At 48.7% G+C, this 20,324-nt stretch overlaps 1 protein-coding gene across 37 annotated transcripts in view; it reads left to right on the top strand.

Moving 5' to 3' along the window:
• Window positions 1-20,324, top strand: part of SORBS1 (sorbin and SH3 domain containing 1) — a 226,497-nt gene that overhangs the window by 189,574 nt on the left and 16,599 nt on the right. For 17 of the 37 annotated variants that reach the window (XM_059398210.1, XM_059398177.1, XM_059398176.1 and 14 more), the window contains 7 exons: window positions 434-519; window positions 3,652-3,819; window positions 7,308-7,354; window positions 11,303-11,417; window positions 11,573-11,698; window positions 13,360-13,554; window positions 15,099-15,872. In XM_059398210.1, the coding sequence (XP_059254193.1) occupies window positions 434-519; window positions 3,652-3,819; window positions 7,308-7,354; window positions 11,303-11,417; window positions 11,573-11,698; window positions 13,360-13,554; window positions 15,099-15,872 (1,511 nt within the window). The remainder of the gene's footprint in view (window positions 1-433; window positions 520-3,651; window positions 3,820-7,307; window positions 7,355-11,302; window positions 11,418-11,572; window positions 11,699-13,359; window positions 13,555-15,098; window positions 15,873-20,324) is intronic. The other 20 variants (XM_059398192.1, XM_059398193.1, XM_059398195.1 and 17 more) reach the window with 2 other exon arrangements.

Raw genomic sequence — 20,324 nt, 5'->3', positions numbered from 1 at the left:
AAATTGGCCGTTTAGCTCAGCTGAGAAATTCGCCCATGTGAACTCTCGAACCCCTTGGAGTTCACACCAATCCTCAGTCACCCCGTGGTTTTTTGAGAGGCAGCCTCTCCCAGTGGCCCTGTGTGTGTGTGCGTGTACAGTGTGTCTCTGTGAGATCCTGCACGCCTCTTAGGAGGGACACTTTTCACAGAAGGTCCTCTCTCCACTCACCTGTTGCCTTCTGATTAGTTTTCTTTGTATTAAACTGGCTTACAAGTAAATTCAAAAAGGTGTTTGCGGGGGGGGAGGATTTGGTTCTTCTTCAGAATTTGAGTGTGGGTCTATAATCCACGACTGTGAATGTAAGGATAATGGCTGAAGGGTGAAATCTTAATCCCAGTCTGGTTTCCTGCTAAATCCTGGCACGTTTTAATTCTACTTTGTTGTTTTGAAGATTCGGAGTCACCAAGGCATTTTATACCTGCTGATTATTTGGAATCCACGGAAGAATTTATTCGGAGGCGTCATGATGATAAAGAGGTAAATGGCATCTTGAAAATCTCTTAGCTCTTAGGCAGATTTAAAAAAATGAAGGAAGCCAACATTCTAGACATCTGTCAGGGAGATGACGTGACCTAGCAATAGGGAGCAAAAATTGGTGTCTTCACAAATGGCTTTTTATGTGGCGTCAGCTCTCTAGGACCGATTTCCCCACAGGCAATAGTTTGTAAGTGCCAAGTCCCACTAGCGTCCCTGCAGGGGAGGTTCGACACTGCCTTCAGCTCTGTGCAGGGGGACCCAGAGTTGGTGCCACTTGCTCTCCTCTTCCCCATCCCTGCCTTCTTACTCTCTAGGGAAACCACCCACATATTTCCCCAGTCCTGCCCACCCCTCTGTTGGCACAAAGCACAATTCCTTTTGGGGAGTATGCAGCAGGAGAAAGGAAACTAAAAAATAATACATAATGACCACCGTAATACATTTTATAAAACAATTTGAAGAAGTTGCCTTTAACTCAGAAGAAGAGCTACCCCCATAGATCCTGGGAAACCCCCACCAGAACTTCAGGGAACGCACCTCTCCTAGCCACGGCTGAAATGTCCACGCGGAAATGGAATGCCTGGGGAAGGAGTGTGTTCTCTTGGGATTTCAGAAGAGGCCATTGTGCTTATCAGCTAAAGGGGCAAAATCACCAGCTTCTGTTGTGATATAGTGGTGTTTTGAGGCATGCTTTCTGGACTTTGCATTCCTAGCAGGAAGGGTCCTATAGATCAAACCAGCTCCAGTGACCATTTTCCTGTATCAAGTTAGGAGGTGGAACAGTTGTTTTGACCATGTATACACAGCTCCGTCCCTTTCCCCATAAAGTCTGAAGCCCCTTTCCTGCGTTCTGTATCATTGAAAGGTTTCCAAGTTGAGGTGGATTTTCCTTAAGGATTTAGGGTAAGGCTGACCTTGAATGGGGCTGAATGATAATAGTTATGGCTGCCGAGACGAAAAGACCGTAGCTCTGCCCCCATGCAGGCATAAAACAGACAGTAATTCATTAAAATAATCCGGGTAAAGAAGGAAGAAAGCGTGAGATGTGCAGACTTATTTATAAGAACAGGTGACAAACACAGTGAGTGTCCATCAGGCCACAGACCATTTTGTTTCTAGTCGCTGTTCCTAGGATACAAGGTTCCCACCTATATAAGGTGGAGGAAGATGACATTCATGTTATTAGTACAAACACTAGTATCCAGCATGGAAGGCGCTGTGCTAGAATCCTGCCTACCCCATGGGAGGCAGATTTTACTTAGTTGGCTTAGCAGTTGCTATATTACAAGGTGTGTTCAGAAGGGGAGCAGCTTGTTCCCTGAATAACACTGGCTCCCAGATCCTTAAAAATGTTGTGTCTTTATTCATGGCATTTGGCTTCTGTCGTCAAACTGTGGGGATGGTGGATTTGCTGAGGTCTGATCCAGGCACCAGGTCCACTTCCTTCGCTGTCCACTTCCACTGATCTGATGTAACAGTGACCCAAGCACAGGGGGCCACAGGAGCCTCCAACAGCAGTCCCTCCCCACTGCTGCAGAAACAGCTCACACTTCCAGCTAATGGAGGGTCAGTCCTGGCAGCTTTTTTTTGCAAAACTTATGAATTACTGATGATCGTGGCATTTCAGAAAATGAGAATATGTCAGTTCTGGAAGGGACATTAGTCGCCAAGCCTATTGTGTAAGCCAGGAAAGGACTCCAGGGGGTAGTGACTTGCCGGAGGTGACACAGCAAATTAACTTACACCCTCTGGTGTCAGCTAGAAACAGCTAGAAACCAGGGCTCCACATTCCTGGGCCAGTGCCCTTTCAGCGGTGTTGGGCTTTTTCGAAGCACCATGTCATGTCTTTCCTCAGGTAGTCTTTACGACAGCTTGCCTGAGCCCTTGACATCCACAGCCATCTGAGAAGTGGTTTCTTGATTATTATTCATAGTCCCTGGTGAAAGATGGGAAAATCAGGCCCACCATCCTTTGGGGCTGGGTGTCACATGAGGCATTAAATTGCCTGCTGGAAGGAGACAAATGCCTTATTGAAAATACTAAGAATTACCGGTCCTCATTACTGCTTTTCTACAAGGAGTGGTAACCCCAGGAATGTAATGATCGGTATAGAATAAGAAAACACATTAAAATTCTGTTCCATAGGGTCACTTTAATAGGGCATAGGGACATTTGGTAAAATGCAACATTGTTTAATTATTTGAAACAGCCTTTAAAAATAGAAGGAGAAAAAGAAGTCTTTAAGAATAGGAGTAGATGACTATTTCCTTAACTTAGGAGAGCATGATTCTTCTAAACTGAGGTGTTTCTATTCCTAGTTCATCTTTTATATTTCTATTCTACATCACTCCTTTATACTCCGCCTCATTCCACCTAATGAGATAGTTGTGTAAAACGTACAGTAAGCAAGTAATTGATGATGTCTGTCAGTCACGTAAGTAGCGTTTGGTGCGTGTGCCAAGGCCCCCTAAACATTGTGCTCAGGGGAGGGGTTGGCCAGCCTCGGAGAAGGGGTGCATAGTTTCTGAAATGGGCGGCTCTGCTCTGGAGCATATCAGAGTAACAGACCTCGGAAGTACAAAAAAATGACCTAGTTCCATAGCCCTGGCTTAGTCAGAGCCCAGATCTGGGTGGGAGGAATCAGCCATCCCTGGTCCCACCATGGGAAGACACTGCGAAATCCCCACCGCCTAAGTGAGGTGAGGGGAGCTCTCCCAGCCCCCCGCGTTCAGCCCAGCAGGCTTGTAGACGCTCCACATTATGGCTCCCCACCCCCACCGGCAGCCGCCCCGGGAGGGCCTGGATTTTGGGGCCATGTACTGGGATCAGGAGGCTCTTGGCTGAGCCGGGAGATAGTTTTCTGGACAGTGTAACTGTCTGGAATTCATCCTTCCCCCGTGGCCCAGGGGTCCCCTGGGGTCCCCTGCGTGGTGCGACCTCCGTCCTCCGCAGAGCGTGTGGGGTGCGGCTGCAGGGGGACGCAGGAGTTGTGGCCATGAAGCCCCTCCCACGCCAACCCCCCGTGTGTCCCCACTATTCACCCAGTCCCTTGCTTCTTAGTTGTTGCGTTGGCAGTTTTCCAACACCCTGCACCGGATGATTTACTGCCCCTTTTATGCAATTTCATGGCAGAAACTTTTAGCGGACCAGAGACGACTTAAGCGTGAGCAAGAAGAGGCCGATATCGCAGCTCGTCGCCACACGGGCGTCATCCCGACGCACCATCAGTTTATCACTAATGAGCGCTTTGGGGACCTCCTCAATATAGACGATACGGCCAAAAGGAAATCTGGGTCAGAGGTCTGTTTTGGTTGCCTCCGTCTGCTGCTTGACCCAAAGCAATGCCCGCGCCTCCCCTCAGCACGGCCCTCTGTAGGCCGAGTTAGTTCTCCAGATGGCGTCTGTCACCCCGGCTTCCGTAGGCTCGCTTCGGCTCCTCTGTGGCTGGTCACGGACGCGAGTCCCATCATGTCCTGTGCTCTGTATGTTCAAGCATGCCTGGCTGTGGGCCCGGGATCTGCTGGCGTACCCCCCACCCCATGCATGCCTAGAGCATCGGCTGCCGTCATGACTCCAGCCCCCCACATCCTGCATTGTACGGTGACACTGTGCTGCCTGTGCCCGCCTAGAAGCCTTGCACCTCAGTCTGCGCACGTTAGTAGCTGTCCCACGAGCGATTAGAAGTTTCTTCTTTAAAGAGGCGGTTTCATGAAGGTTGTTATAAAAGTCAGCGAGCAGTGCATTGTTTACGCCAAATATCCCCAAATATCAGAGAATATTATTGCCGCTCGGGATCAAATGATGAATTAATTGAATAAGGTGTTTATCAGTGCTGAGCCTCACTGAAGACTTTTGAAACCCAAGGAGTTTTGGGGTTAGGATAAGCCCATGGAGGGTAAGAGAGCTCTCTGAGAGACGTTTCATTTGTTCCCTTAATTTTGACATTTCTCAGCTGAGATTACAAAGCTTAATATTATAAAAGGCAGGAAGAAAGCACAGATCTTTGAAGTGATTTTATCCAGGCCTTGGCCTCCTGCACGGAGGCTGACATGTTGAAATTCTTACTCCGGCCAGATGCTGCTGTTTGCCTCACAATGTGTTTTGCCGTGTGGCCCCTGGGGTCCCCTAAGGATTAGCTCCTTTTGGGGAAGTGTGTGTGTGTCTGAGGCTTCAGAGGAAGCTAAGGGAGTGACATGAAAGCATGGACAGGTTTATAAATCTTTCAGTGTAACAGATTAATATTCACGATTCCACGTTTGAGTGACAGAGGCACTGGCTATTCTCATCAAATGGTTTTTTGTTTTGTTTTTAAAGAAATGGAAGCTTTCTGTGACAAAGAGGAAAGAGAACCAGAATGAAAGAAAAGCAGGGACAGGGAAGGACACTGAGGCAGAAGTTAGCAGGTGCTGACTCAGATGCAAGGGAAAGGCAGACCCAGCCCTCAGCCCTCGGCTCCTCAGAACCCCGTACTCTGAAGGCTCTGTTGAGGATTCTCCTCATTCGCAGACCTACCCACTTGCTAGTGATGGGGAAGGGGGGAACACACGAGGCACAGGGCTACACAGATACATGGATGGGTAATACGTGTGCACAGAAATGCCACTGGGGCAGAACAGCCTTGGAGAGAGGCAGGCAAACTGCCTAACCCACCTCGTCTCCCTTCTCGAGTGTGATTCTCGAACTCAAGTGGTCATCACAATGTCCCGGGGGCTTGTTAAAATACAGATTGCTGGGCTGCATCCACAGATGTTCTAATTGTGGGGTGGGGCCCGAGGATGGCCTTTCTAACCAGTTCCCAGGTGACGTTGATGATGCCCGTTTAGAGACCCCACTTTGAGGATCACTGCCCCGGACGTTGACTGACAGGTGTGGGAGAACAGAGACCAGCAAGTCCCAGGTGCACAGGGGTGTGGAGATGTACTCCAGCCTCACTGAGTAGAATGTGGGTGACCGCTAGCTCTGGGCGAGGCCCCATATGGAAATGGAAACAGGACCCAAACTGTGCCCTTGGGCAGCTGGGAGTCTAGTGGGGGGGTCTCTGCTATGACAGGTGGCACAGTCCTGTGGGAGCCAGGGGAGGGGTAGACAGATGGAGTCTCAGGGAGGCTGAGGCAGGTGAAGAGGGAGATGCTGCTTTGCATAAGCAATGAAGATTCCTAATATGTCTTAACAGCCCCATGGAATCAGTGTTTTTCTGAACTTTGAGTAACGTATGGCTTCTGTTTAGTGGAAATAAATTTCTTTTCCCCAGTATTGGCCTAAGCCAATTTACAGATTAAGTAGTTAATTACACACTTGTAAAACTTAATTAATATAACGGATAGGTGATATCCCTCTGCCTAAACTCAGTTGCCACTCAAAGTGTGAATCTGGTGCTGTTTGGTATACGTTTCTTAAAGTTCTCACAGCTCTACAGCTGACTATCCTTGGGTAATGACCATCTTTTTTTTTTTTTTTCTTTTTTAATTGGAATCACTGTGAAATTTTCATCTTACAATGTTGGTTATCTGGCCTTCTCCCATGAACTTGTCATTTATCGTTAAGTCAACAGCCGTTCTTTTCTTATTCCCTTACAACTACTAAACTGTGCTCTTTGGTCACAGACTCAAATTCAGGCATTGAAATTGGGTGGCATGGATTGTAAAGTGGACATTCAGTTGGCCTCTAATATATATGTGAACAGATAGATAGAGGCAAAACATCAACGTGAAAATGCAAAAAGAAATTCCTGTGGGACATTCACCATCCTTAAGAAAATTCCTACAAGATCTCAGCTTAAGGAGCCTGCAAATAGGAGACCTATCACTGATGGGTTTAGGACCTAAAACTAAGCTTGAGAGAGCATTTAAATACCAGGTTTTTTTTCTCACTGAGTCTCACATTTTTCCTCTCCACTTTGTCCTCAAATATTGAAGAGAAAGTATGTGAAATTGGGGAGAAATTACCCAAAACCCTTAACCCTTACCAGGAATTCAGATTTGATCCGAGGGATACTTGAGCGCTTCAGCCAACTTCAAAGCAAGGAAGTGATGGACGGAAGTATCTGAGGAATGTTATTTGTGCTCCTGAGTGACCATAGATGAAAGTAAAGAGGGCACAAAGTCAAAGGAAGCTTTGTGAGTGGAGGAGCTAGAGGTCAGAGCTGAGTGCGTTTGTGGAAGGTTCTGGAGGGAGGGTTGGTGTGACTGAGTGACAGACCTGAGGAACTGGAGTGTGCGGAGAACTTCCAGGCCTGGAGTCTGGAAGGAGAGGGCTACCCAAAAGGAAGGGAAGCTTTGGAGAAAGAGCATGAACTCAGGGCTTGCTTTGTCTGGTTTTTGGGATGATCTCACAGGCCGTGAGAAATCTATGGAGTCAAAGATGACGTCATGTGAGAGGGGAACGAGGGTTTCGTCCACTTGCCAATCATAATTTAAGTCAGGCGAATAGAAGATGTCCCCCAAAGAGTAGGAATGTCTGGGACTTCTGGCCGACTGGTGTGTGTGTGTTGTTTTTTTAATAGCCATGGTCAGCTTTGGGGAAACAGTGCTGCAGCTTTGGGACTTTTCAAAGCATCTCTTCCCCAAATCTGGCTTCCTTAGGGAGATTCTCATGCATGACATAGTTGATCAAACATTCATCTAGTGTTCTGCTGAGGTCAGATAAGTGGAATTTTGCCCAGATTTCTACACCAGAATGAACTAGTTAGAGTGACTTTTTCTGCTTTGCTTTCTGGAAACTTTTGAAAATGTGTCCATTTCATTGTTCATAAATTGTGATTTTAAATTGTCACTGTTTCTTGTGTTTAGATGAGACCTGCCAGAGCCAAATTTGACTTTAAAGCTCAGACCCTCAAGTAAGTACCACCAATTTGTTTTTATAACTGCCTCTATTGAAACACAGCTCACTTGTAAAGAGATGGAGAAAAACAACGATGATTAAAAACAGTAATTTATAGAGTTTCCTACGTGCCAAGTGCCATTCACGTTTCTTACATATGGTAACTGATTCAGTGGTTACCAGAACCCTCTGGGGCTGGGGCCGTTGTTATCCGCATTACACTGATAGGGAGACAGAGAGGCTGTGACGTTAAGGAGCTTCCCGAAGCTGGTCAGTGATAGATGCAGGGGATTCAAACCTGGGCAGCCTAGTGCCAGAGCCTGAGCTTCTACCACTGGGGCACCTGCCACCTCTTATCCAGGGACTCCATTTGCTTGATGAAGTGGTGGCTCAATCTGACCCACTCTTTCTATGGGACGTACCAGAACCAGTGTCTAGGATAATAACTTTATTAGTTTCGCTATGACGTCTGATGACGTTCAAAGATTGTGGGAACACACAGGAGAGCAGTATATTCCCCAAAGGGCTAGCTCTGTAAAATATTTCTTAAAAATTGCCTTCTATCCTAGAAATGAGCCTTGGAACCACTGCACACTATGTCTATACCTCCCGTGCCTCCTTCCCAAAGAGACTTTGCTATTGGCATAGTAATGGCTCTAGAAGGCTTTCAATGAAGAAACCTGATTAGCTTATTTTACCCAGTGTTACCTAAATTTGGATGACCAGAAAGCCTTTCTATTCCATGGAATGGAATTTGGAAAATGCTACCAAAGACTGGGTTCTAGAAGGAACCTACTCATCTCCTATCTAATTATGGATTAAAATGGACCATGAGTTTCCATTGGCAGCAATAACCAGCAGTCATCCCATTGTCTTGCTGATGGGAGGCCCCCCACATCTCCATTCTTGGTGATGAGAGGGAAAGCTCTTCATCACTGGTCACTGAGTAACACCATGGAGAAGACTACTCAGCCAGGATTTTGATATCCTCCAACACAAAATGAGTGACCAGGCCACAGTCTCTAGAACTACGCATAAATCTGGTGTGTTGGGTTTGTTTGTAATTACTCCAGTCCTTTAGCTCATTAGCTAATTAGAAGTGGCAGTCTAGTGTACTGGAGAGATGGGCTCTAGAGTCAGGAAGCCCTGTGTTTGAATCATGACTGTGCCCCTTGCTGTCTCTGTGACTCTGAGCAAGTCACCGACCTCCACCTCAAATTTCCTCATTTATAAAATGGACATAGTGGGGCCTGGGTGGCTCAGTCATTAAGCATCTGTCTTCAGCTCAGGTCATGATCCGAGGGTCCTGGAATCAAGCCCCACATCAGGCTCCCTGCTCAGCAGGAAGCCTGCTTCTCCTTCTCCTACTCTCCCTGTTTGAGTTCCTTCTCTCCCTGTGTCTCTCTCTCTGTCAAATAAATAAATAAAGTATTTTTTAAAAATGAAATAAAATGGAAAAAAAAAGCCACTCTTGCAGGGCAGTTGAGGTAATACTTAGAAAACATTTTGCACCACGTAACAAAAGTCAGCATCTCCCCCTGTCCCTTCTTTTTAACCAAAGAGAAGATAACAGAGTTATACAAATTAATATTACCTTTTTCCCTTTTTCCTTTGGAATGAGAGAGGTACATGTAGTCATTGAATGGTATTGTGATGATAATCATATTTATGTAGGTTTCATCAAAAAGTCTGAACAATTTTTTCCTTAGAGCATCTTTGTCCAATAGAAGAGGGAAGGCTGACTGAGATGGAATCGTCACCATTTATCAATAATGCTAATGCTGGGGGCATCTGGGTGGCTCAGTCAGTTAAATGTCTGACTCTTGATTTCAGTTCTGGTCATGATCTCAGGGTTGTGGGATCGAGCCCCATGTTGGGCTCTGCACTGGGTGTGGAGTCTGCTTAAGATTCTCTGTCCCTCTCCCACTGCCCCTCCCCACCCTGCGCACACACACTCTCTCTAAAAAAAGAATTAAAATGGTGCTAATATTGGAGAGAGGAGTCCTTCCTCCTGGCTCGGTGCTGTTATTGCTCCCTCCCAGAAAAGTTAATAAAACATTTTTTTTCTTTTTAGGAGTAGATGATAGATCCATTGACTTGGATCTTCTAAACGTCTTTAATCACGGGATTCTACTTTTCTTCATAGTAGGTTACTCAAAAAAGTGTTCTGTAGGAGCACTCAAGTCAACGAAGTTAAACAGGGTTCTTATCTGCAGGACTTACCCGAGCCTCGACTGTGCTGAGAATAGAAAAGATCTGAAGTGTATCAGAAAAGATCTGAAGTGTATCGTATTATTGTTTCTCAAACCTTGTCACCACCAGACCTTGCGGTGAGGTTCTGCGGGAGATGGGCATGAGGTCCACAGTGCAGGAAGGCTGGATGCAGACCTCTCAGCCCCCCAGGAGCTGTCCTCCTCCTTGCTTACTGGGGGGCCATGACACTCTCACCCGTCTCCACAGCTGCGAGTCTCCACAGCTGCGAGCCACTGAGGGCGGGAGAGCAGAGAGCGTCTCCAGCAGGAGTGGATATGCTGAGGGTCCAGCACAGCCATGTGTCCATGGTTGGGGGGTAAAGAGAGGAGGGAATTCAAACACACCCAGGGAGAGTTACAGCAAAAAACTGGCCGCAAATATTCTCTCTTACAGAGACAAATGTCCCAGATCTCCTTCACCCTCCTCAGGGTTAGAATCTGGTCTACCAGTGCAAGAGCCACAAAGGCTGCCTTGTTCTTGCACTCAGCACAGTGCTGACTTTGTGTAAAGTCTTCCAGATGTGCCCCCATTGTTTAGCCAGCGTCCCTCGCAGAACCGTGGGACTTCTGGCACACAGCAGAGGACACAGGCCTGCCCCCTCCAAATTGCACTCAGAGCCTTTCTTTCCATTGCTGTTGGTTTGATGCAAATGGAAAAGATCTAGGTCATTTTTTTTTTAACTCAAAAAACTTTTCAAGCTGTAATTGGTACAATTGTTATCCTCATTTGGGTTTTTATTTTACTTATAATTTATCTTTTTCTTTCTTTTTTTTTTTTTTTTTTTAAGAAGGAACCCTGATTAGAGGTTAACAGCATCATTATTAAGGCCAGCAAAGGGATGGATGGAGACAGAAAAGTTGCACAAATACATGACAAACATTTTAAGGAAAATCCACTTTTCTTTCTAAGGTTTCTTCCCATGTCAAAAAGGAAGTAGCGACTTCACATTTCCCGAGCTAGCTCTGTAACAGGCACCATGCTGGGCATCTTACTTTAAGTTTGTTGCTACATTTTTCCAACAACTCTGACTTAGCTCCTATTTTCAGATAAAGTATCTCTGAGAGATTCCATATCTTGCCCCAGGTCTCCGAGCTAGTAAATGGTGTGACTGGGTTTTAAACCCAGATCTGGCTAATTTCAGAGCCTTTCTACTACATGATGATAGACGGATGGGGGGGGGGGGGGACATGGCGGGCTGGGCTGGCCGGCCGGAACGACACGGGGATGTCAGCCTCTCACAAGTAACTTGATGGTCATTTCCAGCAATGAAAGCATGCCTTGCTTCGGCATGGAAGGGTAGTAAAGACAATGAAAGCACCTACAGGGAGACTTTTGTCACTTACTGGACATCAGTTGAGACTGCTGGGCGCATTGTTCATGTTGCGTAGACATTCTGAGCGTAAGACCAGCATTCACAAAAAATACCTTGAGAAAACCCACGACAAACGCGTAAGGCCTGTGAGCACCTTGGAGTGGGGAGCCGGTTTGAAGGTCAACGTCCATCCCACAGAAGACTGAAAAGTGGCCCAAAGAGATATAACCTCCTAAAAAGCAGGGTTCTCTCTCCCGGATATGGAGCACCCCCTTCTGTAATTAGTCCCCTTTGACCTCAGTCAGAGTCTCCTTTCGCTAACATGTGGCATGTCCTCATCTCACGCTGCGAGAGGCACCACGATCTCATATGCTGACGTGCTCTGACCTCTGCTGACAGGGAGCTTCCTCTGCAGAAGGGGGACATTGTGTACATCTACAAGCAGATCGACCAGAACTGGTACGAAGGAGAGCACCACGGCCGGGTGGGCATCTTCCCGCGCTCCTACATCGAGGTACGGTCACCTCTTCTCTTTCCCCAGGACAGCCCGGTCCTGCCCCCAGCACCACGCCCTTACCAAGAACTTGTATTTTTTTTTGTTTCCTCCCTTCCTCTTGTACCCTCGCTTTCTTCTCTTTTCCTTCTCCTCTGGCTCTTTTCCCTTCTCAGCTTCTTCCTCCTGCTGAGAAGGCTCAGCCCAAGAAGTTGGCGCCGGTGCAGGTTTTGGAATACGGAGAAGCTGTTGCCAAGTTCAACTTCAATGGTGATACGCAAGTAGAAATGTCCTTCAGAAAGGTAAGCACCCTCTCTTCTCGGCCCTGGGGCTGTTTGGATGGCCCTATTCTCATGGGGGAAGAGGCGCGACGGTGATGTACTCATCTCATGGTACCGTTCCTGTGCCCGAGAGCTGTGCCCTGTCTAGGAAGGGCAGGTAGAGAATTTTCTGAGGTGAGGGATTTAAAAAATAAACCCTAGGCTTTCTCAAAGTTTAGTCACATGAGTTCACTGATTAAAGGCGGTATTTCTGGAGTCTTAGACCTCTTGAGCACCCCATGATGTGGAAAGTGGTCGTGACTAGGTTTACGACATATTCCGATGGCCCAGTGGAGAGGAACAAGTCCTCTGCGGCCAAAAGTCAACCTCGCCTCTGGGAAGTTAAAGACTTTTTCCAAGCTGCCCTTTGCTCACAGGTGAAATGAAGACAAATGATCCTATCCTAGAGCTGTTTTAAGAAGGCTCAAGGAAACCACCTCCGTGAAGCCCTCAGCATAAAGCATGGCATCTGGTTGGTGCTCGCCTGGCACACGAGTGAGCTGTGCAGTGATACCTTTCTTCCCAGCAAGCAGACACTGTCTTCCCATGTCAAAACTCTCTGGCTTGCTGAAGTTATTAGTTACTAATTTTAGTGAGGATTTAGGGAAGTGAACATGTGCCTTAGAAAAAGATAAACTCAAAAAAAAAAAAGAAAGAAAGAAAGAAAAAGATGAACTATCTTATGGGAAAGAGAAGCCCCCTCCATCCCCAGTATTGGGAGACCAATAATTAAGTCATTACATGTGTGTGTCAGAGAAAAGCTTGCGGTGGGCTCTTGCACTATTGCTACCATAGCATTAAAACCATAGAATTCTATTTCTTTTTTTTTTTTTTAAGATTTTATTTATTTATTTGACAGAGAGAAAGATCACAAGTAGGCAGAGAGGCAGGCAGAGAAAGAGAGGGAAGCAGGCTCCCCGCTGAGCAGAGAGCCTGATGTGAGGCTGGATCCCAGGACCCTGAGATCATGACCCAAGCCGAAGGCAGCGGCCCAACCCACTGAGCCACCCAGGCGCCCCTAGAATTCTCTTTCTTGATAAAGGAGGAGGTTTAACTCTGTGTCATAAGGATGAAAAAGAAGGCTGGAAAGTGAAATATAGTGCTTGCTCAGTTTTCATAAGAAAAATATGTTGCAAGTCTAATTCACATGCACAGAATTAAATCTGGGAAATACATATATCAAAATATTAACTGTGGTTACCCAAGTGATAATCTGAGTAATACTTATTTTCCACTTAATGTATGATTTTATTACTTTTCTATAATGGTACAGAGGGAAACAAAATTCTAAAAGGGAAGGAAAAAAGATAACCCTCCCAAACCTTTGCTTTTGGAGACAACCGGATATCGATTCTGTGATAAGTGAGGCAAAACCCCTCCATCCGCTGTTAGCTGGGGGGATGACTCTGACCTTCTCGTTTGCTGCAGTGTGTGAAAACTGAGCTTGCCTTCCCAGCCTCCAGGTAGCTCTCCTGCTGTCAGCACCTCATCTCTGCGATACTGATTTTATCCGAGTCTAGCCAGGGAGGCTTTTCTGAACAAAGGATGTGATGAACAGTGAAGGCTGGCGCAGGGTGCAGGCAGGGGCCTCAGACCTGCCAAGGCGTGGTGGCCCAAGGACCCGTCCTTGCCGTGTCTTGCAGGGCGAGAGGATCACGCTGCTCCGACAGGTGGACGAGAACTGGTACGAAGGGAGGATCCCAGGGACGTCCCGGCAGGGCATCTTCCCCATCACCTACGTGGACGTGATCAAGCGGCCCCTGGTGAAAAACCCCGTGGATTACATCGACCTGCCTTTCTCCTCCTCCCCAAGTCGCAGCGGCACCGCGAGCCCGCAGGTACCTAGACTTCTCGTCCTTGGTCTTCACGCTCCTCACGACCCGTCCACGGTGCTGAGGGCACGCAGGCCCTCTGGAGTGGCTCTGCAGCACTGTGATTAGGAACTCCCTGCAGTCATGCAGAGGGTACACACCAGGGTTTGTTTTCATGGGTACAAATGACATGTTTCGAGAACTTGGAGGGACAACTGTTATGTTGGGGAAAAGAAGAGCTTAAGGTGATGGCTCTGGGGATAACATGCTTAGGGCCAGAGAAATGAGAGACTTTAGCAGTTGGTCCAAAACTAGGAGCATCCTATCCTGCGTGAAGCTGGTTGTCTGAGGACCACTGCTGTCCAATACATACCGTGACTCGGGCCGGTTCTCTTCAGCATCTTACTGGTCAAGGCCCGCCTGCAGAAGGCAAAGATTGAAAGAGAGAATCTCGCACCCTCATCCTCAGACAGATAGACCAGATCCAGAGTATTGTTTGCAAGCAGGAACTAGGCTGGGAAAGGAACAGATAGCGTCCCTGTTTACGCTGGGCCAAAAGGAAGTAGTTTTACAGGCATCGTAAGATATTTGCATCCCTAAGCGTTTATTATAAATGGACTTGTTTTATAAAATATATAAATTATTCCCAACCCATCCCCACTTCCCCAAGAAAGAATTAGGACCTTGGGTTCCGAAGAGGCATGGTGGGGTGACTTCCTGTGAAGGCCACTGACCGTACCCCCGTGGTAAGGTGTAGGGAGAATGGCCAGCAGTGTGAGAGCGGGACCCGGACCGGGACCCAGGATGACACTGGGATGGTGCCTCTTTTCTGTCATCCTCTCCTTACTTCCTTCCACCTGCCCACCCCTGACCCCGGGGATGGTTCTTGGCAGAAGGCATTAGACGGGCTGACCCAGGGCTTCCTGCACAGCGAGCTCCATCTCCTGCGATGTCACGGGGAGGGGGCATGGAGTCAGTGCAGGCCATTCTGCTTCGTAGTAATTAGAGGAACTCAGCGAGATTTTTCACTTCACTGTAGCCAAGCACAACTATAAAACAAAATGTCTCCACTGCTCATATCCATCTCTGGAAGGCTCTTTGCTGGGAACTCTAGAGAGAATAAAAGCCCAAAGAAGGGGCAGGACTGTGGCAGGGCACCTTTTTCCCTTCGTAGTGTGGGTCAAGGCTCTTCAGTGGCAGCAGGGGCGGGGTGGGCTGTGGCGGGGTGGGCGGCTTCCAGTGTGTCCCTCTGAAAGTCCCATTCCACAGACCGTGCCAGGGCTGTCTGTAACCACCCCGATGGACCCCTTTCTCCCGTCTCCATACCCCTCGCTTCCCCCCCTTCCTCCACCTGCACACACTGTGCACACCCGTGCACACAGCCACATCCCACTTTCTCTCCAGCCTACCCGAACGATTTCATTATTTGGACACCAGAGTGTCCTCGTCCTCTGCATTTCATTCCTCTTTGTATATCCCTTGTGATTATTTTCCTCCTCTCTTCTTTATGCTGACTCTTGTACCTTTTTGCTTCTTTCCTTTGTTTTCCTCTCTCTCCTTTTCTTTTTAAGTTTGCCAGTCACAGCAAGCTCATCGTGCCGGCCCCCTCATCCCTGCCCCACCCCCACCGAGCCCTGTCCCCGGAGATGCACGCTGTCACCTCTGAGTGGATCTCCCTGACTGTTGGGGTCCCAGGCAGGCGGCCTCTGGCCCTGACCCCACCTCTGCCTCCTCTTCCAGAAACTTCTGTCTATAACACGGACCCCCTTTCCTCGTGGGCAAGACCGGGTTCCTCTCTCTCTCTCAGCCTTCCCCATTCGAGCTGGTCCGATCGATCCGCCCCACGCTCGCTGGCTGCCCCGCTGGCCCTTCCTCCCTCCCACAAAGCTGCCTCCTTGGCACCCGGAGCTCCCACCTTCCTTCACGTCAACGGGGACAGTGGTGTCCACATGCCACCCCCAGGTGTCCACCAAGATAGCTTCCCGCAGCTGCTGCCGGGGAGCTCTGATAGGGTCATCTCGGAGCTCAGCAACGCCTTTAGCAGCCAGGGTAAGCGGCAGCCGAGGCGAGAAGAGCGCGGACAGTGTGAGAGGAGAGCAGAGCGGGAGGCAGGTGAGCGATACCCCGGAGCACCCAGGATCTCTAAGAAGAGCTGCTTGAGACCTTCAGACGTGGTCAGGTGCCTGAGCGCGGACCAGAGACTCTCAGACCTCCGTGCGCCCGAGGAGAGCCGGCCCGGCAAGCCCCCGGGTAGCCCTTTTCCGGGAAGGGAGGCTGAGCAGACAGAGCTGCATAGAGGTGGCGAGCAGGCCGAGAGGAGGGCCGCTCGGAGTGCTGGGAGCCAGGTAGGCCTGCAGCATGACCGCGGGTGCCTTGGCATCTCAGTTGGCAGGGTGGGCTGGACGTCTCACCCGTGGCCCGTCTTCCATGGCCCCATGGATGCCAATGAGAGCCCTTCGCTTGCCTTGGGGGCAGAAATAGTACCCAGGAGGGAACGGAGGGGCCACTGATTAAAGTGCCAGGCTGGGGACACTTGGAGGTAAAGGACAGTCCGCACTGGCCTCTTCAGGGGATTCAGAAGTCACTCCCCCTTTGGCCGCCTCCTGGCCCAGTGCCAAAGCTTCACGAGAAGGAAAGCCTTCCTCTCATCCATTCACGCCTTGGAGACTTTCCTCTGTTTGTTCTAACACAGCTGAGAACACCAGGCTTCAGTTTGGCTCCGTGTGGTTTGGTTTTGTGTGAGCTGCACTTTGTCTCCGTAACCCCTGGCGCACTGCCGGCGCCCAGCTCTGTCAGGTCTTCGTCCTGTCTCGTGTTCGTGTGGGAGCACAGGGCTTTTGTTCGCTGACGAACAAATGCATTTGGGTCCTGAGGAGATGGATGCAGGCCCAGCGCTGGGACCCCAGCAGGGACAGGGTCCTTGAATGGACACCCCAGGGTTTTAGGTGACTGTCCCATTTTCTCTCTGGGTCAGCTACAATGATTTCAAGGACCAAAGTGGCTTTAGGGTGTTTTGAGGGCTAAAAAATTAGGGATGGGGATGAGGATGAACTTGGCAGTTAGATCATGATTCCAGAGCTACTTCTGGAACTGAGAACATTCTAGAATGCCTTCAGTAGCAGATGGAATTCTTGAAGACGCCTCGTTTGTTGTTTACTGCGTATAATACCCCCAGTACACTATGCTTGATCCTCAGACCTGAAACTGTGAAGTTTCATTTAGTCACTCAACATATATTTATTTGAGGCCTGTAGACACCAAGATCATATTCCGTGGGAAAGCGGGATCTATCTGTGGGATAGTGTTAAATAATCAGGCTAACCAGCCACAGTTTTCTACTTGCAAAGTAGAGGTAAAAGTGGTCTCTTCTTCATAGGGTCTTCATAGCGCAGTTGTAAGGACTAAATGAGCTAAGCACGGTGCCCAGCCTGTGGGAGGGGTCCCTTAAGTGGATTGTTTCTCCCACACTGAGCGAAATGAGGACCGTTTCTCCTATTCCCACTCTGATCTTTTCCCTGACCCAGGGAAAAGAGCAGAACCTGGGGCAGGCCTTGCCTGGTCCCAGAGAAGGTACTCCTGGAATGTGTGTTTCAGGAGGAAGAGAAGGGTGCGCCCCACCAAGCAAAGAGCAGTTGGTTGGGGAGAGATGGCGAAGGGGCTTGCTGAGAAGAATTCAGTGTCTCTGACGGGAACAGTTCTGTAAACATCCCAAGTCAGCCCACGGTGCCTGGAGACCTGGTTTACTGTCTGCTGTGAGTCAGCACAGCTCAATCCAGGGGCCAGCCTGTACAGGAAGTGTGCATAGTGCGGGAACTCTGGGCCAGTCGGGGGGTATATACTTCCCGCTTCCTAACGGAGGATGGGAGAGGGCAGGGGTGGGGTGGGTAGCTGGCAACATGGAAAGATGGACCTGTTGAAAATGGTTTTCCTTTCTTGGTGGGCCTCCAGAACCCAAGTGTACCACTTCCTGTCCCCACCCTTCCCTGTCCTCTTCCAGCGCCAGCCCCTTCTCTGTGGGTGTGTCCGGCCCTGACCCCAGCCTGGCTCCCTGCTGAGAGCTGGAAGGTTGTGTGAGAGGGGCCCCTGCCCCCAAACCTCCCACCCAGCCCCTCTACTTTAGCCTCCTGTGACTGGGAACAGGAGCCAACCACTCACAAAAGGGGGACCAGCAGAAGCTCCCTGCCCCTTGAGGCCCTCTTGGGATGATAGAGCTAAAGATGGAAAGGACTTCAGGGACAACTGTTCCTTGGTGGCCTGTCAGCTTTCTAGGGCCTCGGGCTGTGTCACTTATTTGTATAAATGCATTCCAGACCAGCGTGCTTGATCCGGAAAATCGCCAGTCACTGTTCTCCTTGCTGTGGGGAACTGAACCAAAGTTCAATTTTATGATAGTTGTTAGGAAGCTAGGCTGAACATCTGACCAGTAAGTGGAGGGAATTCAGCGGAGTACCTTAAATGAAAAGACATTCTGAAATGTTTCTTCTTTCATTGCTCATATATTGAAGGCCTCATGTGATCTGACCATTTAGACAGCAAGCCGGCTATGCCTTCCACAACCTCCCTGCTGGTTTGCCTGGATAATCCCCAGCTGCCCTTCACTTCTCCCCTTAGATGTTACTTCTTCCAGAAGCCTTTCCTGACAGCTTCCCCCTGCCCCTGCAAAACTGGATTAAGTGCCCGCATTTTGTGTGTCCCCAGCTCTGGCACCTGATTTGGGGTATCTCAGTTCTGTTGTCTTCTTACCTTCACTGGTCTGTGTCACCATTAGAGTGATAGCGCCCTAAGGTCAGGGACCATGACACATGACATATAGAAGGTACTCAATAAATATAGGTACTTGTTGAGTGAAAGAGAAGATAAAAAAAAGTGATGGACCCCAGTCAAAGCTATGTATGATCTCCATTGTGGGGAAGGGGAAGATAAGATAATGCTCTCAAGGGCGCCCGGGTGGCTCAGCGGGCTAAAGCCTCTGCCTTTGGCTCAGGTCGTGGTCCAAGGGTCCTGGGATCGAGCCCCACATCGGGCTCTCTGCTTGGCAGGGAGCGTGCTTCCCCCCCCCCCCACTCTTTCTCTCTCTGCCTGCCTCTCTGCCTACTTGTGATCTCTGTCTCTCAAATGAGTAAATGAAATCTTTAAAAAAAAAAAAAAAAAAAAAAGATAATGCTCACAAATCATTATAATGCGGACAGGGAAGGAGAGTCAGGTAGTTCACCCTAAATGTTCAGGATAAGGAGAAATAATAAGCAAGATGAGGGAGAAGGTAGAAGTCTGGTAGACTTTGGAAAGAAAAGTGGCATTTGACGTTGGACTTCAAGGATAGGGACGTTTATAAGCAAATACCAAGAGGGTGTCATTTAAGGCAAGCAAATAACCCAGCCAAGACAGGTGGGAACATGAGAGGGGGTGTGTGAGATTTGAGCTTTGGGTGAGGCTTAGGGTGTCCACAGGCGGATGGAAGGGGGGCATCCAGGGAAGGGGCTGGGAGCAGAGCTGGAAAGCACGTGGACACCCACTGGCAGCATCTAGTCACCTTCCTCACGGTCACGTGCCTCCTGTGAATCCGTTGTCAGACTTCCCTGTTTGGTGCTAAGTCCCTGCATGGCTGCTTCCTTCCCCCTTCGTCACCTCTCCAGTCCAGCCCCACCCCTGCCACCCCCAGCTCTGGGGGTGGATGAACACTTGTGAAAGCTTTGGCTTTTCACGCCTTTGTAGACTCCCAAACTGAAATCACATTGGGTCAGTTGCTCACGTTTTTAGGTGTGTGTCCTTTGGACAGTGGAAGCGATGAATAAAGGGCAGGGGGTGTTTCAGGGAACCACGGTGTATTGGGGAGAGCACTGTGTCGGAAGTCGGGAACCCTGGGCCCTGGGCCCTGGCCCGGTGCTGCCGGTGGCCTGCTGTGTGTCTTTGGATGAATCACTTCCCTTCTCTGGAAGCTTCCTCATCCATAAACAAAAGATTTTGACAAGAGAACTGAAGGTCTTTTTAGCATTGTTGTTCTATGATTAGCTAAAAATCCTGTGTGACTGAAAGGGGGAGAAAAGAACAAATTCAAAATTTTAAGTAAGGAGTTTATTGTAGACCTTCACAACTGAAAAATGAAAAGCTTTCCCCTTCATTTGGGAGGTGTACTAGGACAAAAATATACGTATAGACAAAACACCCAAGAGTTCAGAATTATCCACCAAATTCTTGGATTCTGTCCGGTGTCATTTTGGCCAAGAAGATTTAGGATGATCAAGACCATGAAGGTGAGGATCATCTTACAAATCTTCAGTCATTAGAATCATCAGCTATTTGCTGAACTTTCCCCAGAGAGAGGCACTATTTGCTGACTGGCATCCAGCCTTGGTTTTTAAGAGTTCCTACAATGAGCTTGTGAGATCCTCATAGAATTTCTGAATTAAAAAGAATAATTTCAGATCCTCTACTCCATTGACTCAGACTTTTCTGGGTCACAGAACCTTTGAGAATGTGAGGTGAGCTGTGGACTGTGGGCCAGTAGTCTGGGGACAATGAGGGGCATGCACACACAATTCTGCATCAAGTTTCAGGAGATCTACCCCGAGTCCATCCGAGTTTCCTGGGAGTCTGTCAAGAGCCGCTAGTCTATTCTACTTTTATTGTGAGATGAGAAAAGTGACAAAATTTTCACGATATTCGTTTGGGTCCCAAAGGGAAGGAAGCCAGTCAACGACAGAAATCAGTATTTGGGAAAGCCGTGTGTCCTCAAAGCAGCTGAGAAGCACAGATAAACTACTTCACAGCCTCAGAGAAAGGCAAGCAGAGAATGCCGC

The sequence above is a fragment of the Mustela nigripes genome, chromosome 4 (assembly GCF_022355385.1).
Source record: "Mustela nigripes isolate SB6536 chromosome 4, MUSNIG.SB6536, whole genome shotgun sequence".
NCBI lineage: Eukaryota > Metazoa > Chordata > Mammalia > Carnivora > Mustelidae > Mustela > Mustela nigripes.
The sequence above is the reverse complement of the archived record's forward strand: the minus strand, read 5'-3'. Positions and strand labels throughout refer to the sequence as shown.